This window comes from Motacilla alba, chromosome 13, assembly GCF_015832195.1.
Source record: "Motacilla alba alba isolate MOTALB_02 chromosome 13, Motacilla_alba_V1.0_pri, whole genome shotgun sequence".
Lineage (NCBI taxonomy): Eukaryota > Metazoa > Chordata > Aves > Passeriformes > Motacillidae > Motacilla > Motacilla alba.
In genome coordinates, this window is record NC_052028.1 from 11,042,055 (window position 1) to 11,060,904 (window position 18,850).

General features: G+C 42.7%; 1 protein-coding gene across 3 annotated transcripts in view; it reads right to left on the bottom strand.

Annotated features, from left to right (window-relative positions):
• Positions 1 to 18,850, bottom strand: part of ADAMTS2 (ADAM metallopeptidase with thrombospondin type 1 motif 2) — a 175,618-nt gene that overhangs the window by 50,285 nt on the left and 106,483 nt on the right. For all 3 annotated transcript variants that reach the window (XM_038149866.1, XM_038149867.1, XM_038149865.1), the window contains one exon: positions 10,167 to 10,369. In XM_038149866.1, the coding sequence (XP_038005794.1) occupies positions 10,167 to 10,369 (203 nt within the window). The remainder of the gene's footprint in view (positions 1 to 10,166; positions 10,370 to 18,850) is intronic.

Here is an 18,850-nt window from a genome sequence, read left to right on the forward strand (position 1 = left end):
ATTACTTAGGAAACACTGCTACAGGCAAGCTGGGCAAATATTAACTGTTAACGAGACTGATTTAAGTATTCAGTGATGAAGACTGCATGAGACTTGGCCAAATGGCAGGGGTTTAGCTTTACAAATTAGAAGAGGCAGATGAGATCCCTGCAAGGCAAGTTCCTTCCCTAAAACCTCCTTCCCTTGGTAAAGGTTGCACCAAACTGAACTGTTTTGCTAGATGGACCTAGATTTCATTTATTCCTGCAAACTAGATTCATTACTTCAAGCTAATAAATAACTTTCAGGGAACCTTTCATTTGAAACATGGTAAATAATGTCCTGCTACTTCAATCAGCCCCAGTTTTAATGGCCCATATTTTATCTCTTCAAAAACCATTAAAATTAAATACATCAGTGTAGGTTTTGCTAAGCAATCCCCACTGACATTTTAAAGTGAATTTTAATTTGTTTCATCAGTATTTTTTGACAGAAGAGCCTTATTTTACGTCTGGTAGCTATCCAAGTTTTCAACAGTCCTGAGTGTCCTGCTGAACCGCAGCCTCAGGAGGAGGCTCACACCCTCCAGGGCACCTGGGGAACATTCTGGGGGATGCCTGGGATGCAGGCTTGTTACTGGTTGATGAGCAAGCAGAGCCTTGGATTAAGATGGTGGATGAGGAGCCTGTGGCTATGCGTGGCCTCAGGGGCTTCTGTTTTCCTTGCAGGGTAGAAGGAGCTGATGACGTTCAAATCTGCTTTGTAAACAACCCCTCTAGAAATCAGATCATCTCTTTGCATGTTTAAATAAGACTTTAGAAGATTAACTTTATATTCTGAAATTTAAAAAACGCTCTTATTTTTACTTTGAGGACCATTGCTCAACACAGATTATGAAGAGGTAAGACATGAACACATTTTGATTTACAAAAATTCTTTCACCCAGGAAAAAGACCCTTGAATGCTGTCAAGGGAGACAGGGATATTAATTTGCCTCCCTCCTTGTGTGGTGAGAAGAGAGTACTCACATCAAGGATATGAGGTTGAAATAAGCTGTGAATTACCTGTTCATGAAACGAGTATTAAACAAAAACTGCTGTGTATAGAGGACAGTAAACACAGCATGTAAATAAGTATTTAATTAGTTCATAAAGCATAATCCAAATTGGTGCACACCACTCTCTCATTAACTTCCAGAATTTAACCTAAGCCTCTTCTAACAATCGTTGAGTAACCAAACAACTGTATCGCTGTTGTGTGCCAAAGGGAAACTTGGCTTGAAAACATTGATGGAACAGAATTAAAACACTGTTTGACTATTCATGCAAATGACATCTAACAAACAAACTGTGAATGAAGAGAAAAGCACAAGCACAGTAAAAAGCTGCTTGGTTCTCTTGGGATCCTGGATTTTCTGCAAGACAGCGGGCAATTCAAAGCTTTGGCCTCAGTTTCATTAATAAGGATGAGTCCAAGCCCTCTTCACCCAGCATCTTCCTCTGACCTAAACTGTGGTTTGCTAGGAGTATCTCACTGCACATGAATAATATGCTGAAACAGATGCTTTTCCTTTTTCTCAGCACAGTCTAAATCACACCTATTTGTTTCAGGAAGCTGTAAGAGATACAAGATCTGAACAAACGTTGTGCTCTCACAGGTTCATGAAAATGCACACACTGAAAGGCCCAACACAATCCCTAGCTCATATTCCCCACATTTCAACAGGAAAGTAGAGTCAAGCTAATGCAGCTCAATGTATAGGGCAGAAGATGACCAAGCAGCCTGTGCAATCAGAAAACTCCAGGTTTGGGAGAAACTCATAACTTTGATACTGAGTGTTTGAAAGCACAGATAGCCAGACAATGGAGATACATGTTCAGGTGTCTGTGCAATAAATACACACAGCTCTGGAAAAGACTGCAAGTACTTTTCCAGCACTGCATCTTCATGTACTTCAGCAGGACATTCTGGATCATATCAACAGAAGAAAAGCCAGAGTCAATCTCCTGTTGTTCTTAGATCAGTAAGTCTAAAATTAAGTTGCTGCATAGGAGAAAAAAAGTACACAGAGACCATCCCATAATCACAGCTCCTGAACTGAAGGCAGTGAATAAATTAAATGTTGTTAGATGTCCTACAGTGATTCAGCATTTATAGAGGGTGATGAAGAAGGTTGGGTAAATCTCAAAGAATTCAAAGCACAGTGAAACACTGTAAAGACACTTTCATCATGCTATTGTAGTTCACCAACTATTTTGGGATATCTTTGGTTTCTTTTTCTGGGATATTTCAAAGGAAAACATACATTTCTATTTAAAGTTTCTGTGTAGAAATCAGGCTAGCACAGATTGGTCCTACATAAGAAAAACAAAGACTTTATTTACTTTTTTTTCATCTGTCCCTCTCTGCTAATTTTATAATTCTTCTGCCTTGAGCAAGTTTCAAGTCAGGACAGTAAGCGCATAGAATACATCAAAAAGCTAAAGGCAAGCCAAGCGCCAGTGAGGTGCCTCATGCTTTGTAAAAGAAGCACTGGAAAGTTTTGATTACTGAGCAAAGCACTGCCTGATCCTAAAAGGGAATTTTGAAAACTCCTGTAACACAAATAGTAACCAACAGCCTGCAGTTCTGCTCATCTTGGTGCAGAGCAGGTTACCTGCTGGTAGAGCTGGCAGGATTTTTAGGCAAAGTCAGGTGGTTCCCTGGATCCCTAGTTAAACCAATGCACCACAGGAGAATAATCTGCGTATTTTGGCAAATCATCAGCAAACTCATTCATGCACTTTGAAGGAGTCCCCAGTCTTGCAGAGTTTGTTAGTATCTGTATGCAAAAGGCAGATCATTTAATCAGAACACAGCTCCTGAACCATAAACCATCGGGTTCATCCCGAGGCAGCTCCATGGATTGCTCCTCATGCCTGGGTGAGCGCCACTGCCCCGGGCTCCTGAGCACACACCCCTGCCGGACATTTCACAGCTTCAACCTCGGGCTACATCAGTGTCAAACAGTTCTGACCCAGCACCAGAAGCCATCAGAGGGCACATCTGACCCTTTGGAGAGGGCATAAACCAAGAGTCATCTGGTTTTGCAGCCACCACAGTTTGCTGATCCATCCAAGCTGATTAGCCCACTCTTTGATCATCCAGCATCCTTACACAACTACTGCTGCAGGAACTACTGATGGCTACGTGCTCCCAGGCAGAGCTGGGACCATGTGTGGATCTCTGCCAGAGCAATCCTGGAGAAGCTGGAGAGCATCAGCTCCTTCCCTGTGGGATGGCAGAGCTCCTGGCAAGTCATTGTTAGAGCCCAGCCCGAGATGCAGCTCATTCATCAGCTCATAATTATCTGCAGCAAAGCCTCGGTGCCTGGTGGGCATCCAGTGATTGTCTATTTCTGTAAGAAACGTCTGGTTTGAATTACAGGATAGGAACCAGAAATGTCATGGTGGATACTGAGCACAAACTTCTGTAATCCGACCCTCCCAAAAGTATTTCCCTCTCACTTTATTTTTCTGTGGTCCTACTTCAAACACCACAGTGCTCTTCAATTTTCATCACCTTCTTTATGCTTTTGAAGATCCCAAATGAGCATTTCTGAGATTCCCAAAGCTTTATCTTAATCCCACAGGAATAACATTACTTCAATTCCTCTGGTGGATGTACTACAGTCACACAGAAACTCATACAGCAAAATCAAGGGCTCCTAGTCTCCCTTTCTAGTCCTTACAAGGCATTTCCTCATTTCCTCACAGAGGAACTCTCTTTTTTTCCTGAAATCTTTATTGAGCATCACAAGGAAAAAAGAAGAATGAAAGCACACAAAACACGTGAAACTTAAAGGTCAAACTGTGATCCCACATTTGGAAAACATCTATCATTCTGCTCAAAACCACATACACCAGGCAGTTTTAGAGGAGCTTGGCAATGTACATTTTGAAACAGAGATAAGAATCTCTCATTTTCTATGCATATATGAGTCTGAGTCCTGATTTACCTTCCCTGGTGTTAGAGTCAGTAGGTGTTACCAAGTCCAAGTTAGCTGCTTCTGATCAAAATGAAAAACATTTCCCAGCAGATGTGTTGGCAAGGCACTAGGTAGCTTCATGTTACGGGCTTCTATCTCATCTTCGACTGTAACACTGGCTTTAGAAAGGTCATAGACTTTGTTTTCTGACTTCATGACTAATTTATTTTTCTTAGTTCTTCCCACAGGCTCTTGGAACTTCTCATTCCTGCTCATAAACCACTGCTGTGAGAAGTTTCTCTAAACACTGTAAATTACCTTTGCACCAATAGACTCAGTATTTTTCTGAATCACTGTCTCAAGATCATGTTCATAAAATCAACATCATAAAATAATTAAGTAGACTGATTTATCACTTTACTACAAGGGATAAGGGTGTGATGTCAAAGTAATAAATATGGTGACCTCTTCAAATCTGAGGGGTTTGGTAAAGAAAAGCACACAGAATTTGAAAGCTGATCCTAATTATCCACACTCCATCACAAAAATCACACTGTCACAACTCAGAAGTCCCTGGCTGAAACCTCTGTGGCTAAAGCTCATGTTGGTATTCGGAGTAAAGGAAAAAAAATCTATCTTCTATGAGTACCTACCCTCTACCTTGATGATGGTACCAAAACCTGTGTGATAGGGCAGCAAGGCACATTCCACGTACCAATAATGAGCAATGCTCACCTAGTTGACACTGGGAATAATATCCCTGTGAAAATGAGCACAGCCTGTAAGAGTTCTGAGAGGGTCTTTCCTACAGGAACCCCTGAATGCCCAAGGACAATTACAGCTTCCACTGTAGGATGGCAATCAAGATAATGAACAAAAATAACCTCTTGTAGGACTCTTCAGACACTGTTCACACCAGTCACAGCTACTGGTTTATAATGAACAGTCAAAATGTGGAGTTAACTCACATACATATATTTAAACTTTCAAACAAGCTGTAATTCAGCTACAGACAGCTGAAGTCCCTCAGATGAATAGAGCTGGACTTAACATTTGTTATTTGTGAAACTTTTTAGAGTTAGCTCAAATTTAAAGTGCCCATATTAAAATAAACTGATTTTAAATAATGAGCATGGGAGCTTATGAATTATTAAATTTTCAAAAATCCAGTCAAATTCTACATTATTGAACTATCCTTGCTGCCTAAAAGAAATGCTTTTCAGTTTAAAAAGCATGATTCTGAAGACAGGGAGCACCATTATTTCAATGTATTCAATCATCACTTTCTTTTTAGCAGCTTGAATTAGACATGCTTTCAGGTTTTTATCCAACTGTCAGTTAGAAACCGATGGCATTTCTGCCCTTTCCTCTCATTAGGGACTTGCTGTTCTGTACCTGCAAATCTTCATCCCTCATCAGCCAGAGATACGAGAGCAGAAATCTCATCTATAATAGTAGTATCATGTACATCCTATTAAAGAGGACAGATAACACATTCAGCAGCGCCTCAGGGCCACAATTTCAAAGACATGTGTAGTACTGAAAGATGCAGGTGAAAGACTCCAGGGACTTTCCAAAGCCCCCAGCTGCATAACTCTCATTGATTTCAGTTATTCAAATGAAGAGTTGTTTAATGTATTTGTTCTGGAGTTGAAGTTTCACTTGAAGGCTGGGGGATACATAATCCCATGAGCTAATTTTTAATACTGATTCTCACTGATTTCAAAGGCAGGTGAATTACTAAATACTCAGATAAATCTAGCCCAGAGTGAGGCATAATTCTTATTTAGAGTCTATCTCCCTTTGAAATAACAGCAATCAGGCACTTAGCTACTTTGAGGAGATGGGCTTTAGTATCACAAATATTTTGGCCATATATCCATTAAATGAGTATATATAAATATTTTAATATCAGCTCTTTTACAGTAAAGAAATTGAAAAGAATTTAAAGATTTTTACCCCTGAAAATTGCTTAATCCTCAAAGCTACTTCTAAGAGGATTATGAAACAGTGAATTTCAGCACCAGGACTGGGTACCAACAACACCCATTTCAAAATCAATGAGCCCTTTAGGTTGAAAAAGCTCTTTAAGATCATTAAGTCCAACCATCAACCCCAGCATTGCCAAGGTCACCACTAAACCACATTCCCAAGTGCCACATCCAAACATCTTCCAAACATCTCCAGGGATGGTGACTCCGTCACTTCCCCAGGCAGCCTGTTCCAATGCTTGACAACCTTGAAGAGATTTTTCCAAATATTCAATCTAAACATCTACTGGAGCAACTTGAGGCCATGTCCAGAGAGGGCCTTCCAGCCCTCCTGCAGATCAACACTCCCATCTACCTTGGTGTCACCTGCACATGAACTGAGGATTCACTCAATCCCCTAATCCAGATCACTGATATTGAGCACTGCTGGACCTGGCGAATACCACTTTGGACTGACCACCAGCTGGATTTGGTTCCATTCACCACCACCCTTTGGATTTGACCACCCAGCCATTTTTTTATCCTCTGATCAGGGCACCCATCCAAGCCATTCAGCTCAATGACATCCTTTCAGCGCCCTTCTCCTCCTCCCAGAGCATCCTGCAGTGAAAACCTTTTCTTTCCCAAGCAACAAGGTAATTCTACAACACCACTTCTAGCCTTGCACTTTTCTAGTATTTCCCAAACAATTGTACAAGCAGATAAAATTACTGGGAGGTTGAGATGCTTTCTTGCAGAAATTGAATTACCTTCAATGTTCTTGAGTAACTACAGAACTACAAGATTCTACCCAAATATCTCTCCCCTGTGGAAATGCTCCTGCATGCTATAAATACAAAGTTAATTTGTGCAATGTGTGGGCTCATGCTTGGAAATGCAGAGGACTGTGCAGGCCAATATCCTTCCCAGGAAAAAAACCAGCATGACGTGCAAGTGAAAATGGTGCAAGCGAGAGGCAGCCGAGGGTCTGCAAAGCAAAAACAATGGCATCTTTTCCAAAGGTGACTGAATGTCCCGATGGTGCTGAGCAGAGAAAAGAGAGGAGGTCAAGAGAAACCAGAGTTTTGTCAGAGGAAATGACTGGAGGATGAAAAAGGGGAGGCATGAGGCCGAGCTCAGTGCAGTGGAACGGCTGGCGCACAGTCAGACGATACGTGGCTGCAGCCCAACGTGTTAAAAATCCTCTGGCATCTATCACCATTTGTTTGGGAGTGACTTCATTTCCAAACTTTAGGATAAATATTAGCACAGCTATTCAAGATAGCCAGGACACCCAGCCCCTGTTTTTTCTCACTTCATGGCTTTTAGGTGTGGACTGTAACACATCACTTAAGCTGCACAAAACAGATTTTACTGAATTTACAGTCATTGCACTGGGCTTGGAAAAAAAATATATTGTTTTGATTGGGTTGGTGGTAGGGTTCCACCCAAGATCCCTGGGTAAAGTTAGTTAAGGACAACTGCTCACGCCATCATACACAAAGAGATCAAGCACAGTGGGAGAAGCAGCCATGCTGGGAATTGCTTCTGGGAAAGTAATGTCTTGCCACAGGAGGGACAATTCACCTAAGATTTATTTCATTTTTGGAACCTCAGAAATTCAACTATTTGATCACCTGTTTTATCTCCAGCAAATAACTTCACTATATTTTATTTCATTATCATGCATTCTTGATTTTATGCTTACTACCTCATTACCATGCAAAGCTAATTGATTCTATGCCTTGTTACAACAGGAAGCTAATTGATTACATCCTAAATCCAGCAGGGTACACACAATCTGACGGTTATGAGAGGATCTCCAATTAGATTTTAAAATACAGCTGGAATTGTTTGTCACTGTCTCTTCTTTTTCAGTGACCTTGGACCTACACATCTCACCAGAGACACACCGCATACATGTGACCCCTAACAGCCAGGGATCCCAAGGCCTTTTATAGTGGGCTCATTTTTGAAATAAAAACCCCCAACCATTCAAAAAGGTAGAAGAGAAGGCAATGGGGGAGTCTCTGTGAATCTCAGGAAAAGAGACCAAAGCCATGTTCGACACAGAATTACACCTTGCACCCATCCAGCAATGAGGGCAAGAGCTGGAGTTGCCTTGCTGAGAGGAAGGAGAGGTTCTGCATTGTGTTGTCCTTGGCACAATCCAGGTCCCCAGCACCACCATCTGCAGTAACAAACCCCTCCTGCCTCTCTGTGCTGGAGCTGGAAACAGGACTGGTTACCATTACCCTCTGCTGAAACACAGACTCTAGAAACCAGCTGACTTTGGGGGAAAGAGCAGGACAACACTGATGACTGCCAGCAACTATCCAGAGCCTTTCAAGAGGCCTTGAGGATTTCAAGCAGCTCCTCGAATTTGGACACAAGGCATGGGACACATCCTCAGTCCCCAAAAGACATGTTTCTACCTCAGAGCTCTCAACAGAACAATTGCTGCCTGTGCCAAGAGCTGCTGTGCCCTGTGGGGATGGTTACACAGGCTGCACTCTAAACCACTTGCAGAGACAGGCTGCTGAAGAGTTGTTATTTCTTGCAATTTGTGTCTTGGTTTGGTTTACTAAAATTAGGAAAAAGTATATTCTAGAGCTGGAACATTTATGGCTCCTTTACCATTACTGTATATTTTAATTCTTAAAAATAGATTTAAGTGACATGATAAGTAAAGAGTCCTGTTTAATCTATTTTGGCCTGTTTGCCACATTCCTGGTTTGGCCTGTTTGACTTGTTAATTTAGAGATGCATAAAACCATCTGTTTCACTGTAGACTTTGTTTTAAGCCTCAGAGGAAACAAACCACACAAATAAATTAAATTCACTATGTCATTTCTGTTAGAATATATGCATTTACAGCCATCAGAGCAAACACCAAGTACCCCATAACTCTAATGTCAGAGCAGGTTTTTAACTATTTACAATGCTGTTATAAAAAGTCATAACTGAATTTATATCACACAAGGGATTTTCTTAAATTGTATTCCACCTCTAATTTAAAATGAAAAACAGTGATATTCTGCACATTGCTAAAAGAATGTAATAAAGAAGGGAAAAAACTGAGTTTCATAATTAAAAAAATACATCTTGGAAAAACTACATCCCAGACAAATCTACCTAACAGCCTGGATTTCTGCCTCTGTGGTTTGCAAAGTGAAAGGAGTCATCTACAGGCTCATCCTCTTGACACAACTGTAAACTTCAGCAGTCAGACTCCATTTGTCAAAAACAGAGCAGACCTACAATTTTTTACTCAACACCATTTTACCAAGAATACACATTCACTGAGGCCAAAGCTTTTTCAGAAGTGTGTCTTATGAGAAAAGACTCCTATTCCAGATGAGAGGGGGACGGAGGAAAGTCATCCCCAAATTAGTTGCCTGTGAGGAGGGCTACCACTGACTTCTATTTCTTTGGCAAAAGAATAAAATATATTTGGATTTTTATTTGTACTAGGGGTGGTTTTTCAAGTCTTCATTCTTTTCCAAAAAATAGTGTCCTTGCTTACTGTCTGGGGTATTTGAGGGCTCCTGCATTGATATTTAGAAATAAAAAGTGATTCTTTCTAACACAATATTCCCTAGTGTCTCTTTTCATCACTCCTACACTGTATACTCTGTTACACAGACTATGGTTATGAAGATTAAAGATTTAACTAAGGAAACCTAAAGATGTCAGTCATGGAGTAAATATTAAATCAATTTAAGAAAGCTCAGTGTCACACTGCATAACATTTTACTGCAGTGTGAACAAGGAGCAGGGAGGTGGCCAAGGACCTAAAGTGGCTGCTGAGAAATCAAAGAATTCAGCAGAGTAGTTTTAAAAATGTAAAAGCCAGTTGTAATTTCTGTTAGAACCTTATTTGAAGACAGTTCTCCAAACCGTGTTCCTCAGCAGGAAGCTTAGGTTAAGGGAATATTCAGCTGAAACATAATGACTTCCAAAAACCTGAGCCCTTGACCTTGTGTCCCACCCACCAAAGCACATAAGAAGGACTTTGAACATTTTAACAGTCCCACACTCAGCTTCTGTCTTGGCTCCTTTCTCTTTTTATTTTTTTTTTGCTTCTCCCCTGTTGGACTTTCTGAAAGTGGCCTGGATTTCCCTCCTAGAGTTATTTTATCTCCTGCCACGAGCAAAATCTGTTATGTCTTATTCAAATGGCTTACCCAACCTACATTCCCAGCCCTTTCAGAGCCTTCCCACCGGGCAGCGAGCAGGGCTGTACTCACAATGTTCATCAAGGTCAGCAGGTACTTCTGAACATGTTCTTTCCCATGGAACTGAACAACTGAGTCATCAACCCCCAGGAGGACTTCGATGTTGTAATCGTCCTCTGTGGCGTGCCTCCGGCGGCGCTGCCTCCATCGCTGCACCTGCTCCTCAGCGAGGCCCAGAGCGCTGCCCAGATGGTCCAAGGCAGTGAGGTTGGAGCCTGGGATCAAACACACAAAGAGTTACCAGCCAGGAGAGGTTCAGCTTTCAGCTCAGATTAATTTGAAGCAGCAGCATTTGTTTTAAGTGTTGTATAGCAGAGTTAGTTTCACAAAATGTCAATTAAAAACTACCTAAATGAGAGTGAAACATGACCCAAAGTTGTTTTGTTTTGCAAAGTAAAAGCAATACTTTCTACAAAGCAATACTGCATAATAAATACAGGCCCCAAAAAGCAGCAAGTCATACCAATGTCTTAATGAGAAGAATGGAGCTGTTTGCAGTAAAATACTTGTTGCTTAAAAGTACTTCTAACAGAAGACACTGTCCAGGGATCCTGTGCTACCCAGTGTAGCCTCTATTTAAAACAATTAAAGATAGACACATGGTTCAAAATCTGATCTTGCTGCCCACAGATTCCTATTTCAAGGTGAGTGCAGTTGCCAGTACAGCCTTTCGCCATCCAGGCAGGTACCACCAAACCAGGTTCCCTCACCCTCAACCCTTTAGCTCCTTTCCTAGTTACACACATGCAACCCAACAGTAGTGACATGGATCCTATTTATCATTACAGCTCAGAACCACATTTTAGATACAAGATTAATAAATTTATAGCTACGTCCACAATTTTTTTAACAGCTTTTCATCCTTCATTCCAAATTTTCCGTGTCACTTCACATTACTGCATGTCACAGACCAGCCCACTAGGCACAACAGTTGTCTCCTTCATTACTAATGATTTCTAACAGCTCCTGTGATATGAAAAGCATGTTCCCTGACAGGATGGACATGCTTAATGTGGCACTTACTTACTAAAAACTAACATGAAAATATGGAATCCTGACATTTCATCCTACAGAATAACAATGATTATCATTCAAATCATTATTACCATTTGCATTACAATAGACTGGAATCACCACTGAGAACCTCTTGATTTTAGGAAATGTCAGGAAAGACTCAGAGAGGTCAGAAAAAGTGCAGACAGGGCTATGGGTTGAGTAAAGGTCCCAATGCTTCATTCACAGAAATATAATAGGAAGCAAAGGGAGGAAGCTCAAGCCATCACCTTCAAACCAGAAATGAGAAACAGCTCTTGGAAATGTTACAAAAGTGGATTCTCCATTTCCATTTATTGAAGTTTTCACATCAAAAGTGGCTGCTTGGGAAGGGAATGAGTCACCAGATCACTGGGCTTATTACAAGAACATCTGTGCTCTTGCCTGAACCTCGTCGCCTCAGCCTGCTGTGTCAGCAGGTCCTGGCAATGTGCAGCCTGAGCAGAGTCCCCTCAACTCCTCACTGAGGTGACAACAACACGCTGACCTCGGGCTGTCTGGAGGGACACACACCAGGCATCCCCAGTCCCCATGGAGCAAACAAGTTACCAGCCAGGAGAGGCTGTGCCTTGTGTGGTGAGAAGCTGGTCTCTGCTCTCCTTGAAGAGACCTCCAGGCAAAGGACAGCCCCTGAAAGACACAGCTTCCTGCCAGTTTCCAGCAAGCTTCAAGAACACGCTTGTCCCAAGATCCACAGCTGCAGGGATCTCCTCTGCACTGCACTGGCAGGGCTCCCCTTGCTCAGTGAACAGAAAGAAGGTGCCACGAGGTGGTCCAACAGTCCCATGGAACCCCACTGTCCTTCTCCCCAAACAGCAGCCGTTAATGTAGCTAACAAGCACAACCACAACATTCTCATTGCCAGCCTCGGGGCTCCCAGCAGCTTCTGCTCCTGGGGCCACAAGCTCTTACAATTATTCTGGTCAGAATCCATGATTCAGCACGAGAATTCATTCCTCATGCAGAGCCCAGCTGCCACTCCCAGGTGTACCATGGAGGGTGAATGAGCCTGGCCTGGCAGCACTGGAGGCAGCTCTTCATCAGGCTCCAGCCCTGCCAAGCAGCCAGCTCCAGCCCTGCCTCGTGGATTACTCCACAGGAAAACTTCAGTGTTTTAATTCCCTTGCTGGTGCTCAGGAGCAATGACCAAGCCATCACTAAGGGATCATGGGCCAATCATATATTCATGATCTATAAGACAAATCACAGTTACTGTAAAATATGACCATAAATCTGAAAAGCTCTGCAGAAAAGTAAGCCTTGGCTGGCAGGGGCTGCAGGTCATGTCTTCACTCTGCTGTGCATAAAAAGCTAAAGCAATCAGCAGCAAGGCAAAGCTATCAGAGCTGCTACTGCAGCAGTGCTGGGCAGGCGGAGAGCTGTGCACTGAGGTTGTGGACAGCAAGCTCTGCTGGCTGGGGGGCTGTTATTTGGATGGGTGATTGGCTGTCAAGGTATCTTGAGCTTTTGTGCTTTCATTTCTCTCCCTTATGTGTCAAACTAACTCCTGACACAGTACCTTTATTCCTGCTGTGAGTAAATCAGCCAGAGGCAAAATGTGATCCTACCATCCTGCAGCAAAAACTGCCTGTCCTATCTCTTTGCTGCTCACTTCATCACTGTCACACTGTAGTCCCTACAATCCTGCCAACTCCTGAGAAAAGTTATCAGGAGGTTCCCTGGAAGTCATCTCCCTCCCACTAGGTGCCAACCAACCACTTTAAATTTTCTTGGGAGCATAAAAATTCCACACATACACAACTACCTTCACCCCTCAGCTGTTCCCCTCCGGACAACACACCCAGTGTTGGGCACTGGTACTTCTGAGGCACCAACCCCATGTGCTTCCCAGCAGAGGGAAAGCCACACTGGCTCCAGCTGGTGCTGGAACCATCCCAAGACCAGAAACACAACTCAAAACATTCACAACAGTAGCTGCAAAGATTTCTGGTTCATATCCCAACTTCCCACCCAGTGCTCTTTCCCAGAGGCTGTCCCTGGGCAGGCAGAGATGCCTCCACACACGCCTGACCACAAACCCCACAGAGTCCTCCTCCAGTGCTGCTCTGCCTCTCAGGCTCTTGGATGATGAATTGCTGGATTTGCTGGACCATGCAATGTTATTCCCATGTTGGATTTGCTCCTAAATGACAGTTACTTGCAAGTGAAATTAATACCCATATCTTAACAAAGAGGAAGAGAAACAAAGTTCCATATGTAGTAAATGAAATATTTGTGGTGTTTTGGCATCTCAACTTCTCTTAGTTAACGTCAGCAACTTTGCTGTATCATTGTACTGCTAACAATATGCTAGAAAAGCTCAAGAGAAAGCACAAAGAACCAAATAAGACACCAAATTCATCCTTCACATTTTCCCACATACATTCCTTCTGATCACCCCAGCACTTTGCACAGTAACATACAATAGTAATCTCAAACTGCACTGTTTTACTAAATCATCCCAAGACCTCTCCCTCAGATGTCAATTTTCAGCAACTTTTGCCAAATCAGCCACTAATCACTGGTGCCAACTTTGTTTTCCATCTCCCAAGAGCAGACACTTGGCACTTGCAGAGCCTCACACCAGCCTGTGTTGAAACCCTCTTGCTCCTGCTAGGAAAATTTCACATTTGTGAAAATTATCCACTCACAGAGAAGCTTCTATTTCTCTCTTTTGCTGCTCATTCAAAATAAATCAAATTACAGCAGCACTCTAACAATTAAAGAAAAATCCCTCAAAACCCCTTTTTTCCTAAAGCCAACTAAAAAACTCAGTATATATATTAAAAAAAAGACCTCAGATATTTCAGTAATTTTCTCCTACCACTGTAGACCATTTTCCAGAAAAGGAATAAAAAGTGCCCAAGTTGTCAAATAGTGTTGCCTTTGCACATCTTCAGAAGAATTCTCCATCTGCAACAGTTTGGGATGACACCACCTTATTTTCTGGGAATTTCTGCCTTGCTCATGAAAGTTTGATATCACGTTCTTTATGGAAACCCAGTTACATGACATCTCCTGATTCTGCCTCACCCATCATGGCAGGCAAAGCTCAAACAGATGCTCTGAGTTACTGAAGCATGAACACACTGCCTGCCATAAAAACTCCCTCTCCCTGTGGTTTTTGTCACTCCCTTTAGGACATCCACTAAATCCACAGTTGCTGGCTCATGATCTTGTTTGGTTTTTTTCATGACCCCTTTCAAAAAGGCTCAGGAAAATACAGCTGCACCTTATGAAACAACTGGACTTTTCCAGCCTTAGGGTTCCCCAATCTCACAGCAGCAATATTGTGCTAATAAAGCAGTTTCTAATATTTTATCTCCTCTTTCTGATAGGGAGGAGGGAACTTTCTGGCAAGCCCAGAGCAGAGGCCAGGATGAGCAGCTGGGAGACTGAACTGTGTGTCATGTTCACAGCCATCATCTGCAGCTTGTCAGCACAGCAACGAGCTGGAATTTCATTTCAAACCTGAGTGTGCAGCATTCAGACCAGGCAGCCACCATTGAAATGCAGCTGGTTTGCTTTTGTGGACACTTCATCTGTCAGCGTGGGAGCAGACGAACGCCTGAGCCGACTGCTGAGCACCTTCTCTGCAGCCACACGAGGATCAGTACTGCTGATCTGCTGCTTTGCCGCTCATCTCCATTCCTGGGACACATTGCTGAAGGAACTCCCAGCTTCCCATTCTTTGCTGCAAACCAGCAGCTTTTGTGTTGTTGTTTTTGTGTTTTTCACCCCGATGACTCAGGCACCTGTGAAGCACAGCTGGAGCCCGCTCTGCTGGGGTGGCAAACACTTCTGTGACAGCACAGGAGCCCAGGGCACCCAGCCCTGCTCAGCTGCACCACAGCTGGTGGCAGTGCCACTCCAGGCCTGGGACAACAATCCCAGCTCAGGCATGAGCCCATCCATCCTTCAGTGCTGCAAATGCAGGAGGAACAGGCTGAGCGGTAGGGAAGCAGAAGCAGGCAGGGTGGACTTGCTTTAGCTCTCAGCTTCCCACTGCTCGAGTACATCTGCACCTCTGGAAAAGCACCAAACCCTGCTGACAGCTTGACAGAAAACTGCTCTTTTGGGAATTGCACCTTCAATCATGAGCCATCCTTCTGCAGCATTCCCTGCCACTTGGACCCTGGGGGCTTCTCTTGTGTCTGTCCTCGTGATCACCTGACTCCCTAATTAGCCTCCAATTAGCCTGCTCATGCATTTTACCAAAACCCTCATTTGCCTTCCATGGTAAAGTGAAGCCCAGACCATGGAGGTTGGAGTCAACAATGAACAGTCATCAGCCTTGGATTTTATCCCCTAGTGATTTATTCTCCCATTTTTAAGTTCCTCCATTTGGGGTTTTGTTTTTCATTGCAGTTGCACACAACCATGTTGTGTTATGGTCATTTCTTAATCAATAGTTTCTCTGATTTTTTATTTCTTTAAAAACTTATTTCTGATGGTTTTACAGCCATGCTCACCTTCCTCTGCTCTCTGCTTTGTTTTCCAAATGTCCTCTACTTGTCTTTCTTCTCCCCCCTAACCATCCTGCTCAGCTACATTGGTGTTTCATAATTTATAAATCCCTTTCCCATACTGCAGTCTGAATTTGGACCCTTCTGCTATAGATCACTCATAAGAAAACTGGGTAAAGCCAGCAGGGAATTAAAATGGGAAAGAGCTTCTGTGAGGTGAAAGCAAATTGAAAACAGCCTAAACAAGAGGAAATCCATGGAGTGAACTTGGTACATGATACCAAGTCAGCCCTGTTTAAAAGGCATCTCCAGGAGGACACTGCCTCTACGCAATTTTAACTTGGAGCTCAATTTTTATGGGATTCCTGTGATTTCTTGAATCACAGGTTAACAATGGCTGCTACTTGGTGAATCCTTAACCAAGAGCAATTGGTTAAGCAGAATTCTCTTGAGGAGTGGGATCAAATTCCTCCTTTCACACATTTTTACATTAACTAAGACTACACCAGTAAACTAAAGACTGGGTATGCACCAGGCATCCTCTCTAACTTCACAAATAGTTGCCCTGCCCTGATGTGCAAGGAAGCAGCCATTTAAAAGGAAGATTTTAGGCTGTGTGCTTTGCTGACCACATGATCTCATTATAAGCTCCCTGCCTCTGAGTTATGCTAATGCTGTTTCTGGCCAAATCACATTTTAGCACACAGCCTGCTCCACCTTTCATCTGGCCAGGGGGAGTTTGCCATGGCTGTTGGGGTAAGTTGGGCTGGGCTCTCCAAAAATAGATCTCAGACTCCAGCTGTATAAGGCCAGCAGATAGAGCAGCTGAATTCCTGCTGGAACGATCTGGTCCGGCACTTGAAATCAGGAGTTTCAAGTATTTAACAGTATTTCATACAGACAGCAATTGTAATTTCCTTGGAGCAGAACTACAGTCCCCCATTTGCAGAGTGAATGCACATTCTTGCAAACACACAGGCACAAACAATGTTCCTTTTTTCTTGTCACCTTTGCAACAGCACAGTGACTTTGAAACTTGGGACATGCTCAAGAGCCTGCCTAAATCATAAAATCACAAAATTGTTTGGGTTGGAAGAGACCTTAAAGCCCATCCAATTCCACCCCACTGCCATGGGCAGGGACACCTTCCACCATCCCAGGCTGCTCCAAGCCCTGTCCAACCTGGCCTTGGACACTTTCAGGGATGGGGCAGCCACAGCTGCTCTGGACACCCTGTGCCAGGATCTCACCACCCTGACAGGGAAGAATTTTTTCTTAAAATGCAATCTAAACCTAGATCAGAGAATCAGGGTTATAAAGAAAAACAAAGATGAACCTACCAAAGCTGACAAAAAAGAAAAGTGAAAAAAAAAAAAAGTATTTCCCAAGGATAAACCAATTAGTGCAGTGAAAATGGCCAGGTGGACACAGTAGCAAGTGGCCAGGCCAGAGGCACTAAGAATATCCACAGCTAGGTGTTGCCAGGGGGATTTTTTCTGGCTTATCACAAGAGAAAAGATATCACAATATTAAAAAGAGAAGTTGAAAACTAAATTGATCTCATCAGGGCCAGAGTCACACAAAGAATAACATAAAGATGAGAGATAATTGCACTGTTAGAAGATTAAATGAGAGCAAGGTAATAGAATACCCCAGGCTAAAACTAACTTTTTCTTTTTTTTCAAATGATGAAACATAGTGTGTTAAAATTTAAACTTTCGTCTTACAACATAATAGTCAAAAAAAGGGGAAATGAAAGAAATGGCAAACCAGCCAGGAAACCAATCTGTGTGACCTGGTTGAAATGGAGCTCTCTGGGATCCAAACACAAACTTTTTCCAACAGCAAAACTTATCCTTTGGAAAATTTTCAGCTATCAGCCTTACTAATGCAAACACAGGCTTCACAATTTAGCATCAAATAATACATGAGCAAGACGTCCAAACTCAGTGCTTAAAAGTAAGCTCAAAAAAGGGGCAAAGAAAGCTACTCTAGAAAATTAATTTAGAAGCCAACTTTTAAGTTTCCCTGACTTAATTGATTGCATCTGAGAAGTGCTATCTGGCAAATATTTTGGCAAGTCATTGTAAGCTGGCCTGTATTGCAGAGCCTGTGACTTGCAAAACAAGGTGCCTGATTTACCACACCCCACCCGCTCCAAGAGCCCACATCTGGCCTGGGACAAGGGCTCCATCCCCCCCAAGCCCTGGAGTGCTCACTGTGCCTGGGCAGAGCAGGCTTTGCTCTGCATCGCTCGCAGAGAGCCACAAAGGGAGCTCAGCGTGCTCAATCTCATTTGCAGCTAATGCATAATTAATTAAACTGCAGAGTTCAGCCACATCTCCACACAGGCACTGGGCACGGAGCCACAGCTCCACAGAGTTCTACAAGCCCCAAAGACCCCACCTGAAGCCCCAAAGGCAAAGGATCAGGAGCTGACCACAACTCATTTTTCCCAACCAGGCTTTAACCAAGTGTTTATGGGCTGTGTGAGTCCAAGCCTGCCACCAAGATACTCAGATGTTCAATCCATATTCCAGGCATGATTAAATTACAGCAAATTAGCACATTAAGTAAGCTGCCAAGCTGACCCCATGGCTTTGTAGGTGACATGTCTAAAAATCCCACTTGCATTTTTAACAGAATGAAATGCCAAGCCGTGGTACAGGACCTGAATAACAACAGATTACATGGGATGGGAGTTGTCTTTCCATAAGCCAAGTATTCCCTAAGAAAGGGAATTGAAGTTTAATAACAGTTCAAGAAAATAACATTAAAAAACACACAGGTAACAAAAGTCAAATTCCTAGCCAGGGCAGGAAGGTGAGATGAGGGAGAAAAGGCAAAGAAATACATAAAATAAACATACATCATTGGAAATATTACTGAAAAATAATGATTGAAACAAATATGTATCTTTCCTATGCTTTTTAGCCATAAGCTCAAGTGTTGTCTTTTGGCCACATTTCAAAGTAGAATTATTCCATCCTTTTAAAAGGATAGCACTTTCCTCAGTTATAAAAGTTTCACAAAGTTGTAAATTGTACAATTGAATGTTCTCAATGTCAAGTAGAATATAAAACTCATCAATGTAAACAACGTACAGCAAAAATGGCAATGCAAACAGCTCCTGTTTCCTGCATAATCATAATGATCTTTTAATTAGACAAAGTAAAC